The sequence below is a fragment of the Ambystoma mexicanum genome, chromosome 14, assembly GCF_040938575.1.
Source record: "Ambystoma mexicanum isolate Mex_15411 chromosome 14, UKY_AmexF1_1, whole genome shotgun sequence".
Taxonomy (NCBI): domain Eukaryota; kingdom Metazoa; phylum Chordata; class Amphibia; order Caudata; family Ambystomatidae; genus Ambystoma; species Ambystoma mexicanum.
Genome location: NC_090940.1, coordinates 30,385,682 through 30,409,615, shown reverse-complemented (window position 1 = coordinate 30,409,615; position 23,934 = coordinate 30,385,682). Strand labels below are relative to the sequence as shown.

The window sequence follows — 23,934 nt, the reverse complement described above, 5'->3', positions numbered from 1 at the left end:
CTCCCTATGCGTATGAATTCTGTCCCTAACTTTGCCAGCTTCCTAAAAAGGTCATTTGTGACTAACGCACAACCAAGCGCTTTTACACGTACATCGAACATTAAGCACAAATCTCCATTCAACGTAACTTAATCGCATTAACTCCAGGGATTGCATATATTTTACATAGTGTGTTGCTTGCGTGGTATTTTGCTATTGCTTTTCATTATTCATGGTGTTGATTCTTGAGCCTAATAAATAATATATGTTTTGTATACTTCTGTCTAATGGTATTTCTTGGTGTTTCACTGTGTGTACTCATTGGAGACCCCTGATTACCCCCACTCCTCCTAAGATTTAGCCTTGACTGCTCTCCAAGCTACCGGAATTGATCTGGCTATCTCCCCAGAAGTGCCCCCTGTTTCACTAACAAGGGTGGCCTCCTAAACATCCGTCCATCAGGCCAGAGTTTAGGAATCCATTCTAACACACTCCACCCTTACAGAATGCAGTGGGTGTAAACAGGATAGCCCGAATTCTCATGTTAAATTGCGCACTACAAGTATCCGCTTTGTCTCCAGAGCCTGCAGTTGGACTGTAATACATTCCAGGGAACTAGAGGGCCGTACAGGTCAGGACTTTCTCTTTGACTCCTTTGCAGTTTCTTACTTTGCCTTCTGTCACCTTCACCCTGCATATGGCCCGTCTCCATTCTCTCCATCGTTTGTCTTTCCTTGTGTATCCCTCTCCCTCAAACCTATTTCTCCCAGTTAATCTTCTTACGTGTATGTCTCTGGCTCTCCCTTCTGCCACCATGTTCTCATTTAATCTCCCGGCTCTGTCCTCTCTCTTACTTCTGCCTGTCTCCATTCCATTCCTCCCTGTGCTCTCCCTTTCTCTCTCTTCCATTGCTCCCGCTTACCTATTTGTCTCTCACTTTTCCCTGTCTCTCCCTGCAGCCCTTCTTTAGTTTGGGCTATTAGGTGGCCCTTTAGCATCACCTATAAGCCAAAACTATTGCATTAGAGTACAGCTAGGAAGAAATGGCATATGAGGAGGGAAACACAGCTTCTAGGTGCTGTTTGGTTATTTGCCCATCCACTGACTGCCCATGGCCATGCTCATCCCTGTGGCCATTCCCACACCGTTCCTGCCTCCTCCTGGGAACTCTTTGTGCTCGTTGTAATCACGCCTTACCATCAAACTTTCCACTCAAAGTGCCTGACACTTTTTTTTTTTCCAATCAGTCTTCTGAGAGTTAATGACTTAATTGGAATTGTAAACATGCTAGTAGTGTACTAAAAATGTCTTCACCGGGTCTGCCTTCAGCCACTCATTTATAAGCACTCTGCGTGCCCTTCACTGAAATCCAGTTAAAAACAAGCACTGGCGGAGCCAACAGTTTTGGCAGGTGAATATGTATTAGGCTTTTGCCAGGCACTGCTATTAGATGCCCAGGTGCTCGCACCATTTTGCACCTGCTGCCATCAATGGCCAGTTAATACCACTACGGAAGTGCCTGGCAAGTGCCTTTCCCATGCTTACACAAAAGCCCAAACTGTTGGCATTGCAAATGCTTGTTTTTATTTATGAACTTGCTCCCATTCATCGGGTGTCCTGCCTTCTGTCTCCAGCTCATCTCTCCATCCATGGAACCTGCTTCTGTCTGTATTCTGTCTTCTTCCTTCATTCATCCACGTTCTTTCTTCTCTCTCTGCTCACCTCTCTTCTGTTTCCAGGGGCCCCCGTCGTAACCAGTTTTGTCAGGACCCTTAGCTTAAACGTGGCCCTCGTCGAGCAGCATTTACTTAACTCGTGGTATTTAAATTTGGAAAGCAAAGTTGGGACAGAGGTCTACTGGAAAGTCCCGCAGCGCTGCACAGCTGGACATCGCACAGCGCCTCGTTGCCATAGTAAGGGCGCGAAGTGTTATAAAAAGAGCAAGCACTGTGTCACCTTTGTCTTTATATTCTGCAAGTCTTTCTCTATTCTTGCTCGCATAGCTCTCTCTCTTTCCCCTGCCTCTTTCGTGTCTCTTTCTTCCCCAGCTTGTCCTCTCCTTCATTCGGGTGTCTCTCGGTTCTCTCTTGTCTACCTGCTCCCTCCTCTTTCCTTCTCTGATGCGCTCTGGGTGTGTTCGATGTGGCCACCCATGACCCCATATGGGCTCCTCTTGCCGGTGCCCCCTTCTTGGCAGGAGCAGCAGGTGTGCGAAGTGAGCGCAGTTCCAGCTGGGCACACCCCGCCCCCTCCGATGTGCGCAGCCCCTGACTCGGGGCGGGACCCAGCCCCCAGCCCCTTCCGCACCCCTGCAGACCCCTTCTCTTTCTTGCCCCTGCCCGCTTCTCACTGATCACCCTGCCTTTCTCCCCCTGGCCGCCCTCCTCTCCCTCCTTTCTCTAGCCCCTGCTCTCCCTCCCCTCCCCCAGAACTCTTGGCCCTCCCCTCTCTCCCCCTCCACCGCTGTCCCTGTCACTCTCTTCTCCCCCTCCTCCTGCCTTCCTCTCTCTTTCCGACTCTTCTGGTCTTTTCTCTGCTGGGCTCCAAGGGCTTAAGCTCTCGGGGAACTACACTGGACCCAACTCACACATCGACCCAGCAAGACCGGACTCTGCGGACCCAGAGCCAGCAGGACCGGACTTAGCGGACCCAGAGCCAGCAGGACCGGATTCAGCGCGACCGGAGGCAACAGGAGCGAACCGAGCGACCAGAAATCTCCCAAAGCGGGCAGCCGCCCCCACCCAGCCTTCGCTATGGTAGGAGAGCCACGCGAGTGCCGTGCTGGGGTGTCTGGGGCTTTAAGTGGTTGGGGGAGAGACTCTTACTTTCTATCAACGCGGGTAATGGTCTCCATGCTCGAGTTTGGGGTGCTGCGCCTCTCTGTAGAAGGACTGGGAGGGGATTTCTCTCTCCAGTCCGACCAATGATGCCACACGTGGGGACCCGGCTTCTGTAACCACGTGACTCCCTTTCCTCAAGGGTTGAGGATAGGTTATGACCCTCCCCCCCAACCCCATATCACAGCGAGAAGGTGTGTGGCAGCTTTCCACACCACGCCGCACGAGGTTTCCATGTCTGCCTTTCACTACTAGACGTCCCGTGTCACCATAGGGATGGTATGTGGCCACCCCGTACCCCAAGGCACCCTTGTGTCACCAAGGTACCCTCGTGACGTTTCAGCCCCGCACCATCCCACGTCATAAAGATGGTGAGTGGTAGTCACACGACCCATGACCCCTCAAACAGGGTTATGATAGTCTATGCCTCCCCAACGGCAGCTGTCATTTTAGATAATATGGCGGTTTACTTCGCTCTCAATAGTTCCCTGTGCTTCTAAAAAAGGAATGCAGCAGCCTCTGTATCCATGGGGCCTCTGCCATTTAATTAATAATTTCATGTTTTTAAATAGCGCTTCATGTCGGATTCCACCCCTTCTAAGCAATGTAATAATACGTTTTACTTAGTTTAGTGATACGCATTTTATCGACTGAGGAAAGGCGAAGAGTTGTTTGGCTGCCCAGTATAAGACTCACAAAGTACAGGGTTGCCCTGAAGTCTGGTCTGAAGTGAGTGCTTAACTGGCAGCTTACTCCCCACCCATCGTGCCATCTAAAAATGGTCCCTCAAAACCCCATCTACTAATCTTAAAGAATGTGGCAGCCCTGCCCCATCATTCTAAAACAAGTACATCACTGATGGTTCCCCCATACCCTACACCAACTATCATCATCATGTAGACATGTTTCACACACTTGGACATATCGGAGAATGGGAAGTCCTACCCCATCCAACCATGATCGGTGACGGCGACCACTACTACAGATTGGAACATGCATTTCACAGCTAGATTTTTAGATAGCATTAGGCAATCGCTGAAAATAAAAAGGCATATACTTTTGGCCAAAGGAATATACTACTAGCCACCATCCAAATACAACTGGACAGACAGAAAGGTTGAACCAAACCCTGGAACAGTATCTTTGATGTTACTTCAGCCAGCAAGGGAACTGGTTATCTTTGTTGTCCACTGTAGAGTTTGTGCATATTAATGCCTATACCCTTCCTTTTGGGGAATACTACCTTTCTTTTGTTCCTCTCAGTCTGCATCCAATATAGCCATTCTTTGGTAAACACTGAGAGCCTAATCACCAAACCTGTGCACCTTGGACCACTTATCACCAGCACTTTAACGAGAACACATCCACCGAGGCCCATACCCACCCCTTTCTACATGAACCCACTGCCTCCAAATCAGACATCTACATCTCTCCAGAAACCACCAAGCCCGAGCAACAAACCTCCAACCTGCTCATACAGGTCTCTAAACATGCAACCATCCAGTAAAGACAATTTCATTCCATTAGCAGGGAAGACAAGCACAAGATACCCACCCTCCACCAAAGAGTAAGAAATACATCCCATTTAGCTAGTGCTAGATCAGGTAATTACATTTTTTCAAACATACTTGATATCCTCGAATACTCACATCAGCATTGCATGCAACTTTCAAATGCTCAGAAAGGGCCCCACATTCCTACAATTCTTTTGAATACTTACTCATGAAGGTCATTGTATATACCAACTTGACAATCAGCATACTGCAGATGTATGCCCCTGCACATGGCACTCAGTTCCTTGAAGAATTGCTTAACCTGCTAACAGCTCCACAAAGTTCCTGCAGCAAACTGTAGCAGATATGACCACTCTAACAAAGCCTCTAAAGAGTGGCTGGATCACAACATGAGCAAAACAAAAAAGTTGAGGCTGGAAGGTTTAGAATTAATTTTAACCTCTGGCATTGCTCTGGGCAATCCTCGATACAAATCGTTCTTCGGCTGTCAAGCTATTACAAAGGGGGAAAGACCATATGCAAATCAGGCTTGGTCCCACCCTGAAGGGGGCCGTCCCTGTAAACTGCTTGGTCACATCCCTTCTGCACAAGATCCCAAGCATACCCAAACATGTTTTGGCCTCGTTGGGCTTCATCAGGGAAGTGTATCTTCGGTCTCTGGGCACAGCAGGTATGGGACCCACATCTGGCCATACCCGTCCCACTCAGGGTGACTACAGCGAAACAAAAAGGTGATGGATGGAACGTTTAGAATTAATCTAAACCTCTAGCATTGCTCTGGGCAATCCTCCAGACCATTGTTCTACGCCTGCCAAGCCGTTACAAAAGAGCAAAGACTGTATGCAAATCAGGTGCCACCCCAAAAGGGGCAATCCAGCCCAAACTACTTGGTCATATCTCATCTGCACAAGGCCAGAAGCATCCCATAACATCAACCTAGGCCTCTCTCAATTGGTCATCGGCCAGACAAATAATCTTGCAAATCCATAAGATACAATGTTTTCACTAGACATACAAATTACTGATTTCTCCTTCTTCAAGGATTTCTGGATGGACAACCACCTGATCACCAGCAAGCTAAGCTTCCCTCCCCAAAAACCCTTGTGGGCAAACCGTTAGCAACCCAAATCCCTGCTCCTGGCACAAAGCACCAGCCAGAGTATTTTGGACAGCTTTTGCCAAGCTATTCAAGCTACCCCACGTATCGAACAAAGCATTTCTGAACATAGAAGCAATACTTAGTCTTACACCAGGAAATTGGGAAAGCCCTAGATGCGCTGGCACCCAGAAATCTTGCAAAGAATAAATATGGCACTAAAGCCTCCAACAAATCCAACCTTAAAAGAACAGGAATACATTTAGGTATACTCTGGAACATACAAAATAGCTTTTACAATCCATACACAAGGGAGCCTCACCTCCACTCATGAGACAAACAACCCTTTGGCTCAAATGTTCAAGATTTACAATGAGCTGACCTGTCCCGCCCTAACACAAAACTCCTTACGTCCCACACCCAAACTGGTGGAAGATCTAGAGTCCAACTTCAGCAGCAAAATCAAAAATAAAATATCCAAAGCAAGCTTTCACTAACCACATATCCCACTTCTCCACATACTGCAACTACTGACATACGCAGCACATCCTCCTCACCCGTTGCCCCGTCAATGTCAAATCATGTAACAGAAGTGACAACAAAGATGAAGACTTCATCCCTTTAGATCAACCCAGGCCCATCAATGTTCATGAAAGAACCCACCTGAGCTCTAGCCAATGCCTCCTTTGCATCAGGATTAGCCTCAGCATAAAAGGCCAGGGTGACTCCCCTCCAGCAAAAACAAACACAAATAACTGCTGCCTAATAACCTTCCTGTAGAGGGAAACATCCTTGAATGAATGGCAGCAGGCCAACTCCATTAGAAAAGCGAGACACACGCTCTCTTCCACAATGATCAATCTGGGTTCAGACTTTCTAGAAGGACTACATCCACTCACCCCAACCTCAGAGAGGAGAGTCTCAAGGCGTTGGATTACAATCAACCAGTTGCATTGATTCTACTAGATCTGTACTCGCTTTCAGCACAGTCAACCGCAAAACCCTCCTGTACCATCTTGGCCACACCATGGAAATCTGAAGGCTAGCATTGACCAGGCTGTCCCCTTCCTGAAAGACAGATAGTCCCTCATATCTATGAACTACCTCCAGTAAGGACCCTACCACCAAGCCCGTGTAGTCCCACAAGGACTTTGGTTTTCATCATGTCCATTCAATACATATACACATTCAATACACAGTTTCAATTGTTGAAAGTGACACACAAGTGCAGATGTGGCCTGGTAAGAACAAGAAGCCCCACAGTACAAGAACAGGATTCCTCCAACAAATCCATGACTGAATGGCTCTTAGTGGCCTCAGTCTCAGTCAGAGCAAAACCAAAATGTTCATGTTTGGTTCACCCAAAATCACGAACCTCCAATTCTCATGGATTACAATTAATGGAACCCCCCACTACTCTTGAGGATGCTGGTGAAGTGACTGTCTAAATTGTGTTCTCCCTAGCAGGCTCCAGGCCCTAGTCATTCTTGGCATAGCACTTCTGTGGCTTCAGCACCCTCAGGAAGGCAGCCAGTGGTCGTACTGTAATAGAATTCCCCCCTCCCATCCCCTGCCTTTTACCCCATGCATTTCCTTAGTGGCTCTCTGAAGCATCTCAGTGTTCCATGGAGCCCGTCAAATATCTCATATTGATATTTTTTATTTATTTATATATAAGAGGAGCAATGCTGTTTTGATCACAAAAGAACGTACAATAGATAAGAAATCAGATTTGATGAGAAGCGTGCGCTTCTTACAATGGGGTAAGTTTGAGGGACATTCTGACCAGGTTGTGAAGGGGAGTAAATGGAACAGTAACTGGGGACAATACATAAGTGGACATACATAGATTAAGGACATCCAACAATGTACAAAGGGCAGGTAGACAGTACGGCCAGCTGTACTTGGGATGTGACCATGATGGGTGAAGTGCTAGAGTGGAGGCAGAGGAAGTGGGGGACTGGGGCTGGTTAGAGGCGAGGGAAACATGTTAGCTTGCAGGCAGATGAGAGGTAGGTTAAGAGGGTAACTCAGAGGCAAGCTTTTAGTTCGGTTTTAACCAAATCCATGTGGACTGTTTCTCGGAAGTCTGGGGGAAGAGAATTCAGTGCAAGTGGAGCAGGCCGAGAGAAAGAGCATAAGCGAGAGGAAGCACAGCGAGGGTGAGGATCCACAAGGGAAGTTGAGGCAGAGCAGAGATTATGAGAAGGCTTGTAGAGTTGGATAGAGGAGGATAGATACAGTGATGTTTTACCATGGAAAGATTTGTGAACCAGGAGAAGACATTTAAATCTGGTCCTGTTTTGCATCATCAGCCGTCCAGCCTGGTGACGGTACGAGGAAGTAGGTTTGAAATTAGGGAGTTCAAAGAGAGCCCTGGTTAAATTACATTGTCGAGAGGACAGAATGCATATTTGGGGAGACCAAAGAGGATGCTGGCACAGTAGTCCAGTTTAGAGAAGACCAGAGTGTTTAAGAGATGCTTAGCAGTGTTGAAAGGAAGGAGGTGCCTTATTTTCCTAATATTTAGGACGTTGAGGCGAGCTGCTGTTCAAGTTTTGGAGATGAAAGTAGAGATGGTGTGAGAAGGACATAGATGACACCAAGGTTTCTAGCTGAAGAAAAGTAGGGGAGCGTGTCAGGTGGGAACTGGATAGGCAGAGGAATACATTCATGTAAGGGGTGAGGGGTAATCAGTCCCTAGTCTGCAGGAGAGGGAGGATTATGGGGCAGCAGAGTTAAAGAAACATGAATGATTTGGGAAGGTGAAAGAGGAGATGGAAGGAGGCAGTGGAGATTGTGATCCTTTCCGTGCCTGTAGTGTCAATGGAGAGTGATCAAAGGATAAAGCTGATGAGGAAAACGGCTAACACATAAAGCACCCGAGTGCAAGCGTATACGTTGTATAGGGAGTTTATAGGACTTTAAAGGAATGCTGAAGTTAGTCAGTAAATTGTTGCACAATGGACTTGAGTTGTGCTCCAGCGTGCCCTGTAAGCATGGAGGCTTGTTTGTCTGTTATCCTGTCAGACCCCAGAAAATAAATCTGGGGTTACTCAGCCAGCTGTCAGACGTGACCGAGCCCAGAGTGAACTGTGCACAAAGGTGAATGCAGTGGGCACCCAAGGAGAAGAGGAATAGAAGTGCTGGAGTCCGGTGTGATTGCAATGGAATGGAGACGTTTGCTTTGAGATAAAACTTTAGACAAAAGAGACCAAAAACCATAAATATTAACAACATTCCATGTTCACCCTTTCGAAGCTGGTTCCAAAAGCTAGGAAATTGCATATACATATGTTTCGTACAAGTGGGCACCCATTCACTGCCCAGCCATTTTCAAATAATCCTAAAGTTGCATGAAATTGTGACTATTTCTAGGAAGATTATGGAAAGTTGAACCATGACTCATTGCACTCAGCTTATTTTGTCCCATGCAAAAATCTTTCACAGGTTGAGATTTGGACATTGTGTGCGGAAACCAGTGTCCTTCTCCATCCCATCTCTCAGTACTACTGAAGAGGGTAAGAGGCATTTCACCCCCTCCGTGTAACCCGAGGCCTCTGCCATATCCCCTCTGTTTGTACTACCTTAGAAAAGGTGTGTGGAAGCCCAAGCCTCTCCCTCCCAGGCCCACATACACCCTAAAGAATGCATGTGCCAGTCTCTGTTTGCTACCTATCCACTGACACTGTAAAGAAGGTACATGTCTACCTTTGCCTCAGTGTACTGTGTGACATTCCTAAGAATGTATGTGGCATCCCACTTTTTATCCAGATCCTCATCGCCACAAAGAAGGAACTCACATTCCACCCACACACCCCTAAAGAAGCTTGTGTGATAGCTGCCATTCCACCCACTTCCCCCTAACAAAGGAATGTGGCAGTTCCCATTCCATCTACACACCCTTAAAGAAGCTGTGTGGAAGTTCACATTCATCTACCCACATCTCCCTGAAGAAGATAAGAAGATACGTGGAAGCCCACATTCCTTTCACTTCACCGTTTCCCCAGGGGATGTTATGTGTCAACCCACATTCCATTCAAGCCCCCCTAAACAAGGTATCTGGCAGCACACATTCCATCTGCATTCTGGTCACCCTAATCTGCATTCTGGTGACCCTAAAGAAGGCTTGTGGAAACCCACATTCCTTCCACTTCTCCATCACCCTGGGATGATATGGGACAATCCATATCCCCTTCACATCTCCCTAAAGAAGGAGCGTGGCAGCCCGAATCCCATCCACATCCTGGTCTCCCTAAAGAAGGTTTGTGTGTTAGGTTGGAATTGATGTAGTAACCCTGTGGGAGACTACACAACACTTATCTGTTTGATATTAGCTAACCCCCCTTTACACTCTAAGGATTCAGTTATAAATAGTTATTTATTTATTTAACATACATTTTTAAATAAGCGTTCTTTAAAAAGGGCAAGATATGGAACAATCAAATATACTTTAAAATACTTTTCCAGAATCAGCACAAGTTAGTGGATATTCTTTAGAGATGCTTTTTTCACACTTCCTACACCTGGAGGTAACTTCATTCACAAGGACAATAATGGCATTTATATATCGCACTAGTTATACTTTGCAAATTCTGAGGTTGCAGAAAGGAAACATTAACGGAAGGAAAAAGGTTAAAACAGATTCTCAGTATAGGTGAGGACAATTAATCTTCCAATGAGATCTAGACAAGCTTTTCCCAGCAATAACAGTCTCAAACCAGTGACCACCTATGAGGGACATAAATATCAAAGTCAATGGGCTAGAAGAGTCTGCAGGGAGCCAGGACAGCCAAAGTCAATTGGAGCACAGTCTATGGAGATGAGGCACTTCTTAGTTAATAAAAGTCTTGCACAAAGTTAGAGAGTTTTGTAGAAATCACTTGTAGGGTCACAAGCTGTTACACTTGTGAAAAGTAGAGTTGGAATCAACTCCAACAAAAGTAGCCAATGCAAGTCTCAATTGAGAAGAGCACAGCTAAAGAAACTGAGGTAAGTACCCCACGTCTAACCAGTACCTCTGGTTTGAAGAAGAGTGGTCCAGTTGGATTATGTCCTGTTGCAGCAATGCAGATCCTGGGTTCTTGAGCCTCAGTCGAGGGGACAAGAGAGAGGATGTCTGGAGGATTCCTGCGGCAGCAATTTGGAGGTCGTCAGCAGCTACAGGCTCTTTTCAGATCAGTGGCACTTTGTAGTTTCAGCGCGCGGTAAACAGCACCACTGCGGATTTCGGATACTGGTTGGGCTTCCTTCACTCCTTAGAGTCCTGTACTCTGGTGAGGGGACTCGAGCTGCAGTCGTCCTGCTTCTGGAGGGTCCTTGGGAGACTGCTGGAGCTTCTGGCCGGATTGCAGACATTGCACTTGACTACAGATTTCTCGACCCCTGGCACTCGGTTCTTGCAGAAGTGAAGAAGTACAGCCAATCAGGGAAGATAGTCCAAGTGGAGTTCGTCTCAGGGTTAGTTGGTCCCACTGACCCAAGGGAAGAAGTCATCCCTTCCGGAGCTTCTCTTGTTGATCAGAAAAAGGAGTTTCAGCACAGCAGCAGGGCTTCACCAGGCAATTCAAAGGTCCAGGAGGTTGCAGCAAGCTTCTTTCATGGGTACTTCATGAGGTGTTTCTCCCCCTGGTTGACTCTGACTCTAGTCACAAAACCCTTACCTTTTTAAGCAGGTTTCTCCCATTCATGCAAGCCTAGGCTGTCAATTACACAGCAGGGTGGCTGTCCTAAAAGGACAGCCAGCCAATCCGGACTGGTTTCATTCAGGCCTTCCTAGAGACAAAGGACAGGGGAGATTCGGGAACCTCCCTGACATCCTGCCTTTCCAGATACACTGGAGCCAGAGGCGGGTTTCAGGAATGAAGCCCGCCAAAGGCAAAATGAACAAAGGGCTCAAACCTGTCTCAGCGCGCTGAGTAAAAGCCAAGAAAGACCTCACAAACAGAAAATGGCAAAAAAAGAAGACCGGGGCCATTTTGACAAAATGGTCACCTATGGGTGCTGTACTGCAGCCGAGGATTCCACCTGCGGCAGAAAAGCACAATGGTAGGGAAATTAAACCACTGCCACCAGCCATTAAAAGTTGCCAGGGTACCATAATTCTTTTTTACATGAGAATGCAGAATAAGGGGCTACTAGGTAACCCTCCAGCACTCCACAAAAGATGGTGTGTGCTGGACCAACGAGAAAAGGTAAGTAAAGTCAATTTCACTTTACTATTCTTGGGAACAGTAGTTCTCACAAGAAAAGGTATTTAAACCTAAATTATTTCTCAGTGACACTGCACTGAAGGTGCTGTGTGTCACCATACAAAAAGTAGATGCCTATGGAGTTTGTCAGACCCCAAAAACAGAGAAAACACATAAACCAAATCAGATCAAAACACATGAGAGAGTGAGAAAAAGGCCTCACTCCCCCCAGGGTTAAAATTAAAAAGTCTTAAAGTCCAGCAAAAGGGCTGGGGGTCTCTAAGGTTGAAGGGAATTAGCACAGAAATTAGAATTCTCCCTAACACCCCCCCCCACCACAGACTAAGGGACAGGAGGATTTAATCCACTCCTGGATGAATCTCCTATTCCTTTCGGTCATACTTTCTGGAGAGACCATCAGCATTTTGGTGATTACACCCTGACCCATGTTCTATGGTAAAATCAAACCCTTGGAGGCTGATTGACAATCTTAACAATTTTGGATTCTCCCCCTTCATATGCATTAAACATCTCAAGGGGTGGTGGTCTGTCTGAATTATGAAAGTAGAACCATACAGGAATGGCCTAAACTTCCTCATAGACCACACAATGGCAAAAATTCACGTTCGATAGTTGCCCACCTTGTCTCACGGTCCAAAAGTTTCCTACTGATGAAGCAGATAGGGTATTCCCTGCCTTTCTCATCCAGTTGGCTCGAAACTGCACCTATCCCTGTGTTGGAAGCATCTGTTTGTACAATTAAAGATTGGTTGTAGTCAGGAGCTCTCAAGACTGGAACTTGACAAAGGGCTTTCTTCAGTCCTTCAAAAACCCTAGTGCACTCCTCATTCCACCTGACCTTCTTGGGGAATTTGGGTGAGGAGATCACATTTAATAGAGAATCTATGGTCCCATAGTTCTCTATGAAGTTCCTGTAATACCCAGTGAGACATAGGAAGGCTCTCACTTGGCTCTGAGTAGGTGGGATGGCCCAGTCTTGTACAGCTTGTACTTTGCTAGGCAATGGCCTTATTTCACTTCCTACTTCCTCATGTCCAAGGTAGACCACTTTACTCTGACCAATTTGACATTTACTAGCCTTAATGGTCAGATGGGCCTGTTCCAGAACCTGCAAAACATATCCTAGGTGGCGAAGATGCTCTTCCCAAGTGGGGCTGAACCCGGCATTGTCATCCAAGTATGCCATGCAAATGTCCTCTAACCCATTCAGAACTTGATTCACTGTCCTTTGAAATGTAGCGGGTGCATTTTTTGTCCAAAAGGCATAACCTTAAACTAGTAGAGGCCTCCTGCGGTGGAAAATGCAGTTTTCTCCTTGCCATGTTCTGTTAGAGCTATTTGCCAATAGCCTGGGGTCAGGTCAAATGTACTGAGGAACTTGGCTGAACCAAGTTTGTCCACCAGCTCATCTGTCCTGGGTAAAGGATGGGCATCAGTTGTGGTGACTGCATTAAGAGCTCTATAGTCCACACAGAATCTCAACTCTTTGGTTCCTGCTTTTGGCACTAGTACAACTGGACTAGCCCATGGACTGGTAGATGGCTCAATAACACCAAGATCAAGCATCTTCTTGACCTCTTCCATTATGTGGGTTCTGACATGATCTGACATTCTGTAACCCCTGCTTTTGACAGGGAGACTGTCACCAGTGAGAATATCATGCTGGCCCCAATGGGTCAAGCCTGGTGTCAGTGAAAACAGGGAGGCAAACTGATTCAACAGAGCTTTGCACACCTCCTGTTGCAGAGTTATATCTGAAGAGAGCATTGCTCGTTCAATTGTCTCATCTGAGGGTTGTCCCCAGAGATGATCAAGGAGAGGCTCACTCTTCTCCTCCTCTTGATCAGAGGCTAGAAGCAAATCTCCTAGTTCTGGTCTGGAAACAAGCCTTCAGACAGTTAATGTAATAGACCCTAGGGGCCTCCTTGGGGTTACCCAAATCCACTAAATAATTGACTTCTCCAAGTTTGCCCACAATCTTGAAGGGTCCAATCCATTTGCCCTATAAGGCCCTCTGCCTTGTAGGTACCATAACCAAGACAAGCTGGTCTGGAGTAAAATACACCATGTTGGCCTTCTGTTCATGTCAATGTTTGACCAGAGCCTGACCGGCTTTCAGGTTTTCTGAAGCTTCTGTCATCATCAGTGCCATCCTCTCCATGAGGCCTAGTACATAGTCAGTGACTCTCACTGGCTGTATGGAAGGAGCACTCTCCAACACTTCTTTGATCAGGGCAAAAGGCCTTTGACTGTATGACCATAGATAAGTTCAAAGGGGCTGAACCCAACCCCTGCTTGAGGGCCTTCTCTATAAGCTAAGAGAAGACATGGCAGTAGATGGTCCCACTTTCTTCTAAGGGGTGCCTCTAAAGCACCTATCATTCTCTTTATAGTATGGTTAAACCTCTCCACCAATCCATTGGTTTGGAGATGGTAGGCTGTTGAGAATGTGTAAATCACTTCCCAGTTCTTGCACATGGTCTGCATGTAGTGGGACATACAATGTGATCCCCTGTCAAAGATCACTTGTTTAGGAAACCCTTCCCTGGTAAAGATACCAAGGAGGGCCTTAGCCATTGCTTGGGCAATAACAGTTCTCATAGTTATGGCCTCAGGATACCTGGTAGTATGATCTACTACAACCAATATAAATCAGTTGCCTGAGGAAGTTGGAAAGTCTAGGGGACCAACAACGTCAATCCCCACCCCCTCAGAAGGCACTTCCACCACCGGGAGGGGCACTAAAGGTTCCACATTCTTGGACCCACTCTTGCCAAACGTCTGACTAGTGTGGCAGCTCCTACAGAATGTATCTACATCAGCCCCCATCTTGGGCCAATAGAAGGAAAGATATAGTCTCTCTTTGGTCCTCTTGAAACTCAAGTGACCAGCCAAATGAATCTCATGTGCTAACTGTAGGAACTGTTGTTTCACCTCCTGGGGCACTACCCTCCATCTCCTGTAGTCCCCTGGTGTAGATTCAGTAGGTTCACTGTAGAGGAGCCCATCCTCCTAGTAAAACCTATCCTTCCCTGGCTCTTGCCCTTCTAGCTGGGAAGCTGTCTGCTGGCGCAGACCTTCTATAGAGAGACACCCTCTTTGTCGTCTTTTGAAGGCTGCCCTAGAGGGTCCACCTTCTGCAAGTAAAGTCTGCAGCTCAGGATGGTCTCTAAGATCCAGATCTCCAATACAGGGAAGGTTTTCCTCTAGCCTTGTGTCACCAGTAGCTGTCTCCACAGAGTTTGGTTGGTCCTCCCACTCAGCCTCATCTGGGGAAGGGGTCATTGGGGTGACCTGGGACGGTCCTCTCTGGGATGTCCTTGTCCTATGAACAGGTTTAGGTTTGAGACCTTTCTTTTTCCCCAGAGACCTTGGATTTCTCCTTTGTCTCTTTCTTTTTCTTGTAAATAGAAGGGGGGGCCTTCCTGTGGACTGGAGGTATTGGAAATCTCCTCAACCTCAAACTGAGAGTCTCTCAATGTTGCTTCTTCGGCCAGTCTTGTTTGCTCCTGCTTCTTTTTGCTGGGAGGCCTGCGGGTACTAGATACAACTCCAAGAGTTTGCAAATCATTTTCCAACAGGACTCTCCCTGGCACTTCATTCTGTACACTAACAGGAATTCTAACAGTCCTATCATCACACTTTATGAGAGCTGGCAGAATAGGAACCATTTGTATAGGGCCTCCTGCAAGTATAGTGGGACATTTGGGCGCCTTAGCTACACCCCGGGCTTGAGAAAACGTTAATCCACCACTGTAATGCTTGCCCTAGTGTCTCTGATGGCAGGGGTTTCCTGACCATTTACAAGAACACTGTCCTTATAATATTCTTTGGTGTTATCTGGAATGGAGTTATACACATTCACATTCTGTTGTTCCCACAGACCCAGGCACACAAAAGAAACACTGGCTTGAACTCCAATGGGGTCTGCAGCCAGTAGTTGAAAGTGTGCACTTGCCATTTGTGCTTCTCCCTCAGGGATAAAGGCTAAGGAGACAGTGTGGACCCTTCAAGGTTTTACCCTTGCATCTGGGATCCCCTTTCACATGATCTACAGACCCACATACAAAACATTTCCCAAATGTTCTCTGGAATGGGGGTTTCTGTTGACCTCCCTCTGGTTTGGCACCAGAGGGTTCAATAGAACGACCAGGTTTCCCATGGAATTTACCCTTGCTATGTTTGTGACCCTCTTTTGGATGATTAGATTAGAATTCTCTCTACCCTCTTTCTTGTGCTGCTTCCCTTCTTCCTTCTCGTGAGTTCCCCCAGAGACCTTGTGAGTGGCCCTGTTAGCTACCCACAAGTCAGAAGCCTGTGCTAGCTTTTTGGGATCCATTTCTTTTGAGGCAGCCAAGTGCTCAGCAGAGCAGGCATCAGAAATAGATTTTTAGCTAAAAAAGATTTCTCATTCCTTCAAAGGTGTGTACTCTGTGCCCCTTAACCCAACCATCTAAGTGTTTCAAAGATCTACATACCCAGGTAGCCCAAGGGGTACCATAAGTCTTTCTGAAGGTCCTAACCTCTTAAGGTACTGGGAAGGAGTATTCCCAAATCTGGCTATTAATGCCAGCTTTACTGATTCATAATCCTTTCTCTGACTGGTGCCCAATTCCATCACAGCATCACAGCAGTTCGGGGGGGCCTAGACAGTAGCCACCATGTAATTAAACCATTCCTACTTATTCCTTGAAGACCATAGGTGTGTTCAAATGTATATGCAACACATCAAGTTTAGGTTCATACATACTCACTGCTTCTTTAGGCAGGCGAGGCTCCTGGGACTAGCAGACCTAGAAGACCCTGAAAGGCAAGCAGAATCAAGGGACATCTTTCTAATATCCATTTCATGTTTCATCTCTCCTTCTCTTAGTTTCACTTCTTCATGCTTGGCTTCAGCTTGGACATTTACTTTCTTGAATTCCAACTCTAATCTTAGTCTCTCAAGAGAAATATATTCTGGGATTCGGTTTGGACCTTGTGGGGTCCCAATGGGAAGTGACTGAGCTACACGGCAGGCTGTGGCCGAGGGGATCTCTCTTCATGAGACTCCTCTACCTCCTCTGGCTCCTCTTGAAGATTGGAGCTTGACTCTAGACTAGCATCCTTGTCATTATCTTCCACGTTACTTGGTTGAGTAGGCGGTTACAGACCTACTACCCAAACATTGGTGATTTAACAACCTTGCAATCAATTCACTTTTTTTCCTTTCAGAGTCAGACCCCCTGGTTTTACAAATATCTGTCAGTTGTTCTTCTGTTAGGACAACCAGGGCTTCCTCATTAAAGTTATCCATATTTGGCATGTTACAATTGCTTAATTTTGTGTGGAGCTTTTTTTATTTTAATTTTTCTAAACTCACCCGGAGGTCTCAGGGCGCACATAAAAGACAGACCAAGAAAAAGCAATGGATAGTCAGAGTAGTTGTATTAAGTCATGTTCAAAAGGTAAGTCTTGATTCTTTCTTGAAATCTTTGAGGGAAGTTGTCTTTCTTATGTCAAGAGGGAGCGTGTTCCATGCCTGTGGAGCCTGAAAGTCAAATGGGTGCCGCCAAAACCTTTTAGTTTCTATTTAGGTTGCTGGAGGCTAATCTTGTCAGCGGATCGGAGTGCTCGACCGGGCTGGTATACCTTAGTGCATTTGCAGAGGTATGCAGGGCCTTGAAAATTCAGGCATTTATGGCTGAGTGTCAGGACCTTATGGGTAACCCGATGTTTCACCGGAAGCCAGTGAAGCTCCCCCTTTGCTTGGGTGATATGCTCACGTCTGGCTAGGTGTTTAATAGCCCAGACAGCCCGGTTTTGGGTCACCTGGAGTGCTGCTAGGTTAGCCTGGGAGGTGCCCAGGAGGAGACTGTTACAGTAGTCCAGGCGTGAGTTCACAAGTGCTGTTGCAAGGAGGGCCATGTTATCGGGTGACACGAAAGGCTTAATGTGACTCAAATGTTTATTAATGTAGCCACAGGATGCTCATAGGAGGGCTATGTGGGGCTTCATGGACAGTTCAGCGTCAATCGTGACCCCTAGGCTCTTGACGCTCTTAGCAACTGGGATGGTGGATCCAGCTATGTCAAAGTTTTCAAATTCAACCGATTCTTTTTTTGCTGCTGCCCTCTGGCAACAATCAGGAGCTCTGTCTTGTCTTTATTCAAGACTAATGCGTTGGTTGCCATCCAGACCTGGATGGCCCCATAAACCCTATTGACAGTTTTCATGTCTTGTGCATAGACTCCTGAAAGGTTCAAGATCACCTGGGTGTCATCAGCGTAGTTTGCATATTCTACACCAAGGTCGTCAAGAAGTGTTAGGAAGGAAAGAAAGTAAATATTAAAAAGAGTTGACGAGATACACAGCCCATGTGGTACTCCACAGGTGATGTCCTCAGGAATGGATGCGACATTGCTCACGGCAGCTCTGGCATTGCAGGGTCCCAGAAAGGAGGTAATCCTACGGGCTGTGGCACAATATAAATAAACAAACACATAAATAAATCAACTGAGTAGCCGCCTCCGAGCAGCCTGCCACCTCCCATGGCCGTTTGACCAAAATTGAATGGATGACAAGATCAAAGGCCGCAGTGAGGTCGAACAGCATCAACATGGCAGGGTTCCCATTGTCCACTATAAGGGAGAGCTTGGATTTCAGATCTATAAGGGCTGTCTACGTACCATGTCTGGCTCGAAAGCCAGACTGGTGAGTGCCAAGAATGTTATATTCTTCGATGTAACTCTGGAACTGTAAGGTTGCTGCATGATCGAATACTTTCAGCAGAAAGGGGTCGTTTGTAATAGGGCAGTAGTTCCCTGCTTTAAAGAGATCAAGGCTGCTTTTCTTTTAGAAGTGGCGTAATCCAGACCTCCTTTAAAAATTGGGGGACCAAATCTTCAGCAAAGGATAGATTCATGAGCTTGGTGACCCAGGGAACCAAAATGAGTGAACAGTACTTAAACAACCTTGAGGGACAAATATCTCCCCGACAGGTAGTAGGGCTGGTTTAGTGGCTGGTAGCTGGTTTAGCTTGGCACAAGTACTGCAAATAGTCAATGTAACCACTCTATGCCTATCCCTCCACCTGCCACCAGTGTTAGGCAAGAATTGGTGTAGTAACACTGTGTGAGACTACACAACACTTATATGCTTTGTATTAGGTAACCCACCTTTTGGTAAAGGCCTGTACTACACAAGTTGGTAGTGTGACTGAGTAGCCAGGCCTATCTCAAGAGGGGTAAATGTGAGCTGTAGAACTGTACAATTGCAATCCTAAAATACATGTAACCAAATAACACTTACACTCAAGGTTTCAGTTATAAATAGTTAATTCTTTATTTAAAATTAATTTTTAAATACGCGTTCTTTAAAAAGGGCAAGATATGTAACAATGAAATATACTTTAAAATACTTTTCCACAATAGCACGAGTTAGTTGATACTCTTTACAGATGCTTTTTACACACTTCCTACACCCGTAGGTGACTTCATTCACAAGGACAGTAATAGCATTTATATATCAAGAGTTATACTTTGCAGATTCTGGTGTAGCAGAAAGGAAAGGTTAAAAGAAGAAAAAGGGTTAAAACAGGTTCTCAGTATGAGTGAGGACAATTAATCTTTCAATGAGATCTAGACAAGCCTTTCTCAGCAATAACAGTCTAACACCAGTTACCACCTATGAGGGACAGAAATATCAAAGTCAGTGGACTAAAAGAGTCTGCAGGGAGCCAGGCAAGCCAAAGTCAATTGGAGCACAGTTTATGGAGCCGATGCACTTCTTAGTTAATAAAAGTCTTGCACAAAGTTAGAGAGTTTTGTAGAAATCTCTTGTAGGGTCACCAGCTGTTACACTTGTGAAAAGCAGAGTTGGAATCAACTCCAACTAAAGTAGCCAATGCAGGTTTCAACTGAGAATAGCACAGCTAAAGACACTGAGGTAAGTACCCCAAGTCTAAAAAGTACCTCTGGTTTGAAGAAGAGTGGTCCAGCTGGATTCTGTCCTGTTGCAGCGATGCAGACCCTGGGTTCCTGGGCCTCAGTCGTGGGGACAAGATGGAAGACGTCTGGCGGACTCCTGCGGCAGCAATTTGAAGGTCGTTGGCAGCTACAGGCTCTATTCAGATCGGTGGCACCACAGATCTCGGAAAGCTGTTGGGCTTCCTTCACTCCTTGAGTCCTGTACTCTGGTGAGGGGACTCGAGTTCTGGTCGTCCTGCTTCTGGAGGATCCTTAGGGTCCTTTGCAGACTCCTGGAGCTTTTGGCAGGATTAAAGACGTTGCACTCGAATATGGATTTCTTGACCCCTGGCACTTGAATCTTGCAGAAGTGAAGAAGAACAGCCAATCAGGCAAGTTGGTCCAGTGGAGTTCGTCTCAGGGTTAGTTGGTCCCACTAACCCAAGGGAAGAAGTCGTCCCTTCTGGAGCTTCACTTGTCGATCAGAAAAAGGAGTTTCAGCACAGCAGCAGGGCTTCACCAGGCAATTCAAAGGTCCAGGAGGTTGCAGCAAGCTTCTTTCATGGGTACTTCCATCAGGTGTTTCTCCCCCTGGTTGACTCTGACTCTAGTCACAAAACCCTTCCCTTTTTAAGCAGGTTTCTCCCATTCATGCACAGCCTAGGCTGTCAATCACACAGCAGGGTGGCTGTCCTAAAAGGACAGCCAGCCAATCCGGACTGGTTTCATTCAGGCATTCCTAGAGACAAAGGACAGGGGAGTTTCGGGAACCCCCATCACATCCTGCCTTTCCAAATACACTGGAGCCAGAGGCGGATTTCAGGAATGAAGCCCGCCAAAGGCAAAATGAACAAAGGGCTCAAACCTGTCTCAGCGCGCTGATAAAACCCAAGAAAGACCTCACAAACAGAAAATGGCAAAAAAAGAAGACCGGGGCCATTTTGACAAAATGGTCACTGATGGGTGCTATACTGCAGCCGAGGATTCAGCCTGCGGCAGAAAAACACAATGGTAGGGAAATTAAACCACTGCCACCAGCCATTAAAAGTTGTCAGGGTAACATATTTTTTTTTACATGAGAATGCAGAATAAGGGCCTACTAGGTAACCCTCCAGCATTCCACAAAAGATGGTGTGTGCTGGACCTACAACGAGAAAAGGTAAGTAAAGTCAATTTCACTTTACTATTTTTGGGAACAGTAGTTCACAAGAAAAGGTATTTAAACCTTATGAGAAATCTAAAGGATTTCTCTGTGACACTGCAGTGAAGGTGTCACCATAGAAAATGTAGATGCCTATGGAGTTTGTCAGACTCCAAAAGCAGATAAAACACATATACTCCTACGTCCCGTCCCCTTTCCTCCATACTTATGGGACATGCCTCTGTCGTGTGGGACGGGACCGGAGCACTTTGTAAAAAGCATCCAAATTTTTTCCAAAAATGTGTCCTTCCTCTCTTTCTTGCGCAGGGTCCGGCACACGGCCGTAACCCTGCCCATCTTGGCTCCGCCCTGCGCATCGCCCATCAGTCCTTTTCTCCGCTCAATCGGGGCCAGAGAAAAACTTGCATCCTCAGAAGTTTTTCTTCCCTTTTTTCCTCTCTGGCTCTCGCTAGCGTTTGTTTACTGGTCTGTCTATGTCGTTCAAGCTAGACTTTCCTGATTGTTCATCGTGTCACTGTCGCTTCGCGAGGGCGGATCGCCATCCTTTTTGTTTAGAGTGTTTGGGTCCGGATCAATCCTGTATTTACTGTGACTGCCTTTCGGTCCGGGCACTTCAACGTCGGTTGTAGCGGTGGGAGGCGGTGTTCCGACAAACTTCTCCTTCACATTTTCAGGCATTCATCGACGAGAAGAAAAAACGCCAGGTAAGTTCTTTACTTTTCAGAGCACCCCGGGTGGGGGATACCTTTCCGGGTTCCGCTCGGGCCGGGAGGGGCGTTGATCGCTCTGTCACCAGGGTTCGCCCTGAGGTGCCCTTTGGGCCTAATAATTCTACCGAGGGTCTCCGTAAGTGGCCTGTGAATACCGGAGTACGCTCCGAGGCCCCTCCTGTGGGGGCTGTTTGTAGACCCAGTTCTACTGAGTCGTGGGGTACCGGAGCTCGCTCTGAGGCCTCTGTGTCGGCTTCCCTCAAAGATAAGACCGGGGTTCTCCCCGAGGCCTTGGCTGGGCTTGTTGTTACCGAACAGATGTTCGAGGCCCGCGCAGATAAGGCTTTTACTGGGCCTGGGTCCGAGGTCCCTCGTTCAAAGGCTAAAGCTACCAACAGTTCTGAGAGGCCGGTAAAGACTTTGTCGGTGAAAGCTGTTGCTCACCGTTCCCGCTCTTGTGGTGACACCAGACCTGTTGAGGGGGCAAAGAAGCAAAGTTCTTCTTTTACCGTCAGGGCCGAGGTCCTTCCTTCGAAGGCTCAGTTGGCGGTTGGTATGTCACAAAAACATTCCAGGCCTCATAGTACCGGCTCTGCCGAGGTTCCTTATGTTAAGGCTAAGATTAAGACCCCTGATCCATCGACGGGGACCCCTGCCTCACTACCTCACGTGCCGCAGTTCCCCTCAGATGAGGACAAAATGGTGCCCGTTCCCGCCACGACCGCGGTGGCCATTTTAGGTGCTACCCCTACAACTACGCCATCGGCCTCTGGTGTAGGGCTTGGTCCCTTGGGTGAACCTAAGGTCCCTTGTGCGCATCCTTACCGGCCGGTTTATGATTGGAACGCCCGGATGCCTCTTTCAGACAATGTTCGTTGCCTGCAGGGGCAGCACTTTTGATTTATGTGGATACGTCGGTGGAGGGGCCGGTGTGGCACCCTTCCCCGCTACGTCCTTGGATTTGTCCACTTCATGAGAGGCCTGCTCAGGTTCCGAAACAGTCTCCGGAGGACGCCTTTTTCGGTAAATTTCAAGCGCTTATGCGCACCGACCCCATGAGGGAATATTTCAAAGGGCTTTTCAGGGAGACATGTCCACCTATGCCTTCGGCTCCACCCGTTCCTCTGGTTGTTCCGCCGGGCCTCTCTTGCCCGTGGTGCCTCCCCCGGCTCTTACGCCTTTGCCTCCATTGTCCCCAGTGGACAAGGCAGTGCCTGACACAGCTCAGTAGGATCCTGACCTGTCAGATGACACTCAAGGCGATCAGGACAGCGATGACCTCCCCCGCTCTATCAGAGCTTTTCATGACCGGGTACTGGACATGATGAGTTTCTTAGATGTTCCGGTGCCCGAGGCACCCGCTCCGCAGGAGGGCGTGCTTTCTGGGGCATTCACCCTGTCTCCCTTGGAGCATACCGGCCTGTTCCTGCAGAAGGATGTTCTGGCCGAGGTCCGAAGAGTCTTGGAAAAGCCACATTCGGGACTTTTTGTCAATAAGAAGATTGACGCGAGGTACAGGCTACATTCTTTGGAAGAGGTGGCCCTGTCATCTTGTCCACCTCCCTCCTCCACAGTGGTGTCTGCGGCCACTTTGCAATCCAGACCTGCAGCATCCTCTTCCACAACGGCTACTCAGATCCTGGGTAAGGAGGACAAGCTCCTTGACTCCCTAGGGAGGAAAATCTTTGCCAACTCGGCCTTGCAGCTCAGGCAGGCCAATGCTGAGTTGATATTAGCGGGGGCTAATATGCGGATGTGGAAAGGTCTGTCAGAGTTTGAGGAGCACATCCCGGTCGAGAAGTTGGAAGACTTCAAGGGTGGCCTATCCGATGCCAGGGTCTTGGTCCAGGATCTCCTGGAGGCTGCGGCTCATCACGTAGACACCTCGGCTCGGGGCCTTATGCTGGGGGTTGATACCTCACGGCAGGCGTGGCTGCATGCCACTAAATTTTCAAAAGAAGTGCAGGACAAGGTGTTGGACCTTCCGTTCGATGGTAAGGAGCTCTTTCCTTCTACAACAGATGTAGAGCTCACCAAGATGAAGGATAGCACTCAGACAGCTAAGTCATTGTCTGTCCTGGTTAAGGCTCCTTTCAAAACCCAGAGATCGTTGTCACAAAGTCGACCCTCCTCTGGCTTTAGGGGCTTCCTCGACCGCAAATCTCAGAGTGGATACCCCTGCGAGGGAAAAACCACCGTAGGCAACAACGGACGTGGTTTTTCTCCTGCTCTTCAGCCTCCTCCTCAGGTTCAGGTCGCACCCCCACCGATAAAACTACTAAATGAGGGTTTTCCGCGCTCGCACGAGACCCCAGTGGGAGGACGCATTGTGTCTCATTGGGAGGCATGGCAGATCATCACAGAAGACAGATGGGTCTTGTCAGTTGCTCGAGTGGGCTTCCGCTTACCTCTACCCCCATACCCCACCCCACAACCCTCCTTTTCAACTGTCGGGCTCGCCCTCCCTCAAAGCCGAGG

The 23,934-nt window shown here is 47.5% G+C and overlaps 1 protein-coding gene across 1 annotated transcript in view; it reads left to right on the top strand.

Annotated features, from left to right (window-relative positions):
- Positions 1–2,301: 2,301 nt before the first annotated feature.
- Positions 2,302–23,934, top strand: part of CFL2 (cofilin 2) — a 193,391-nt gene continuing 171,758 nt past the window's right edge. Inside the window, exon 1 of the mRNA XM_069638455.1 lies at positions 2,302–2,735. Coding sequence (XP_069494556.1) covers positions 2,733–2,735 — 3 coding nt within the window. The 5' untranslated portion in view covers positions 2,302–2,732. The remainder of the gene's footprint in view (positions 2,736–23,934) is intronic.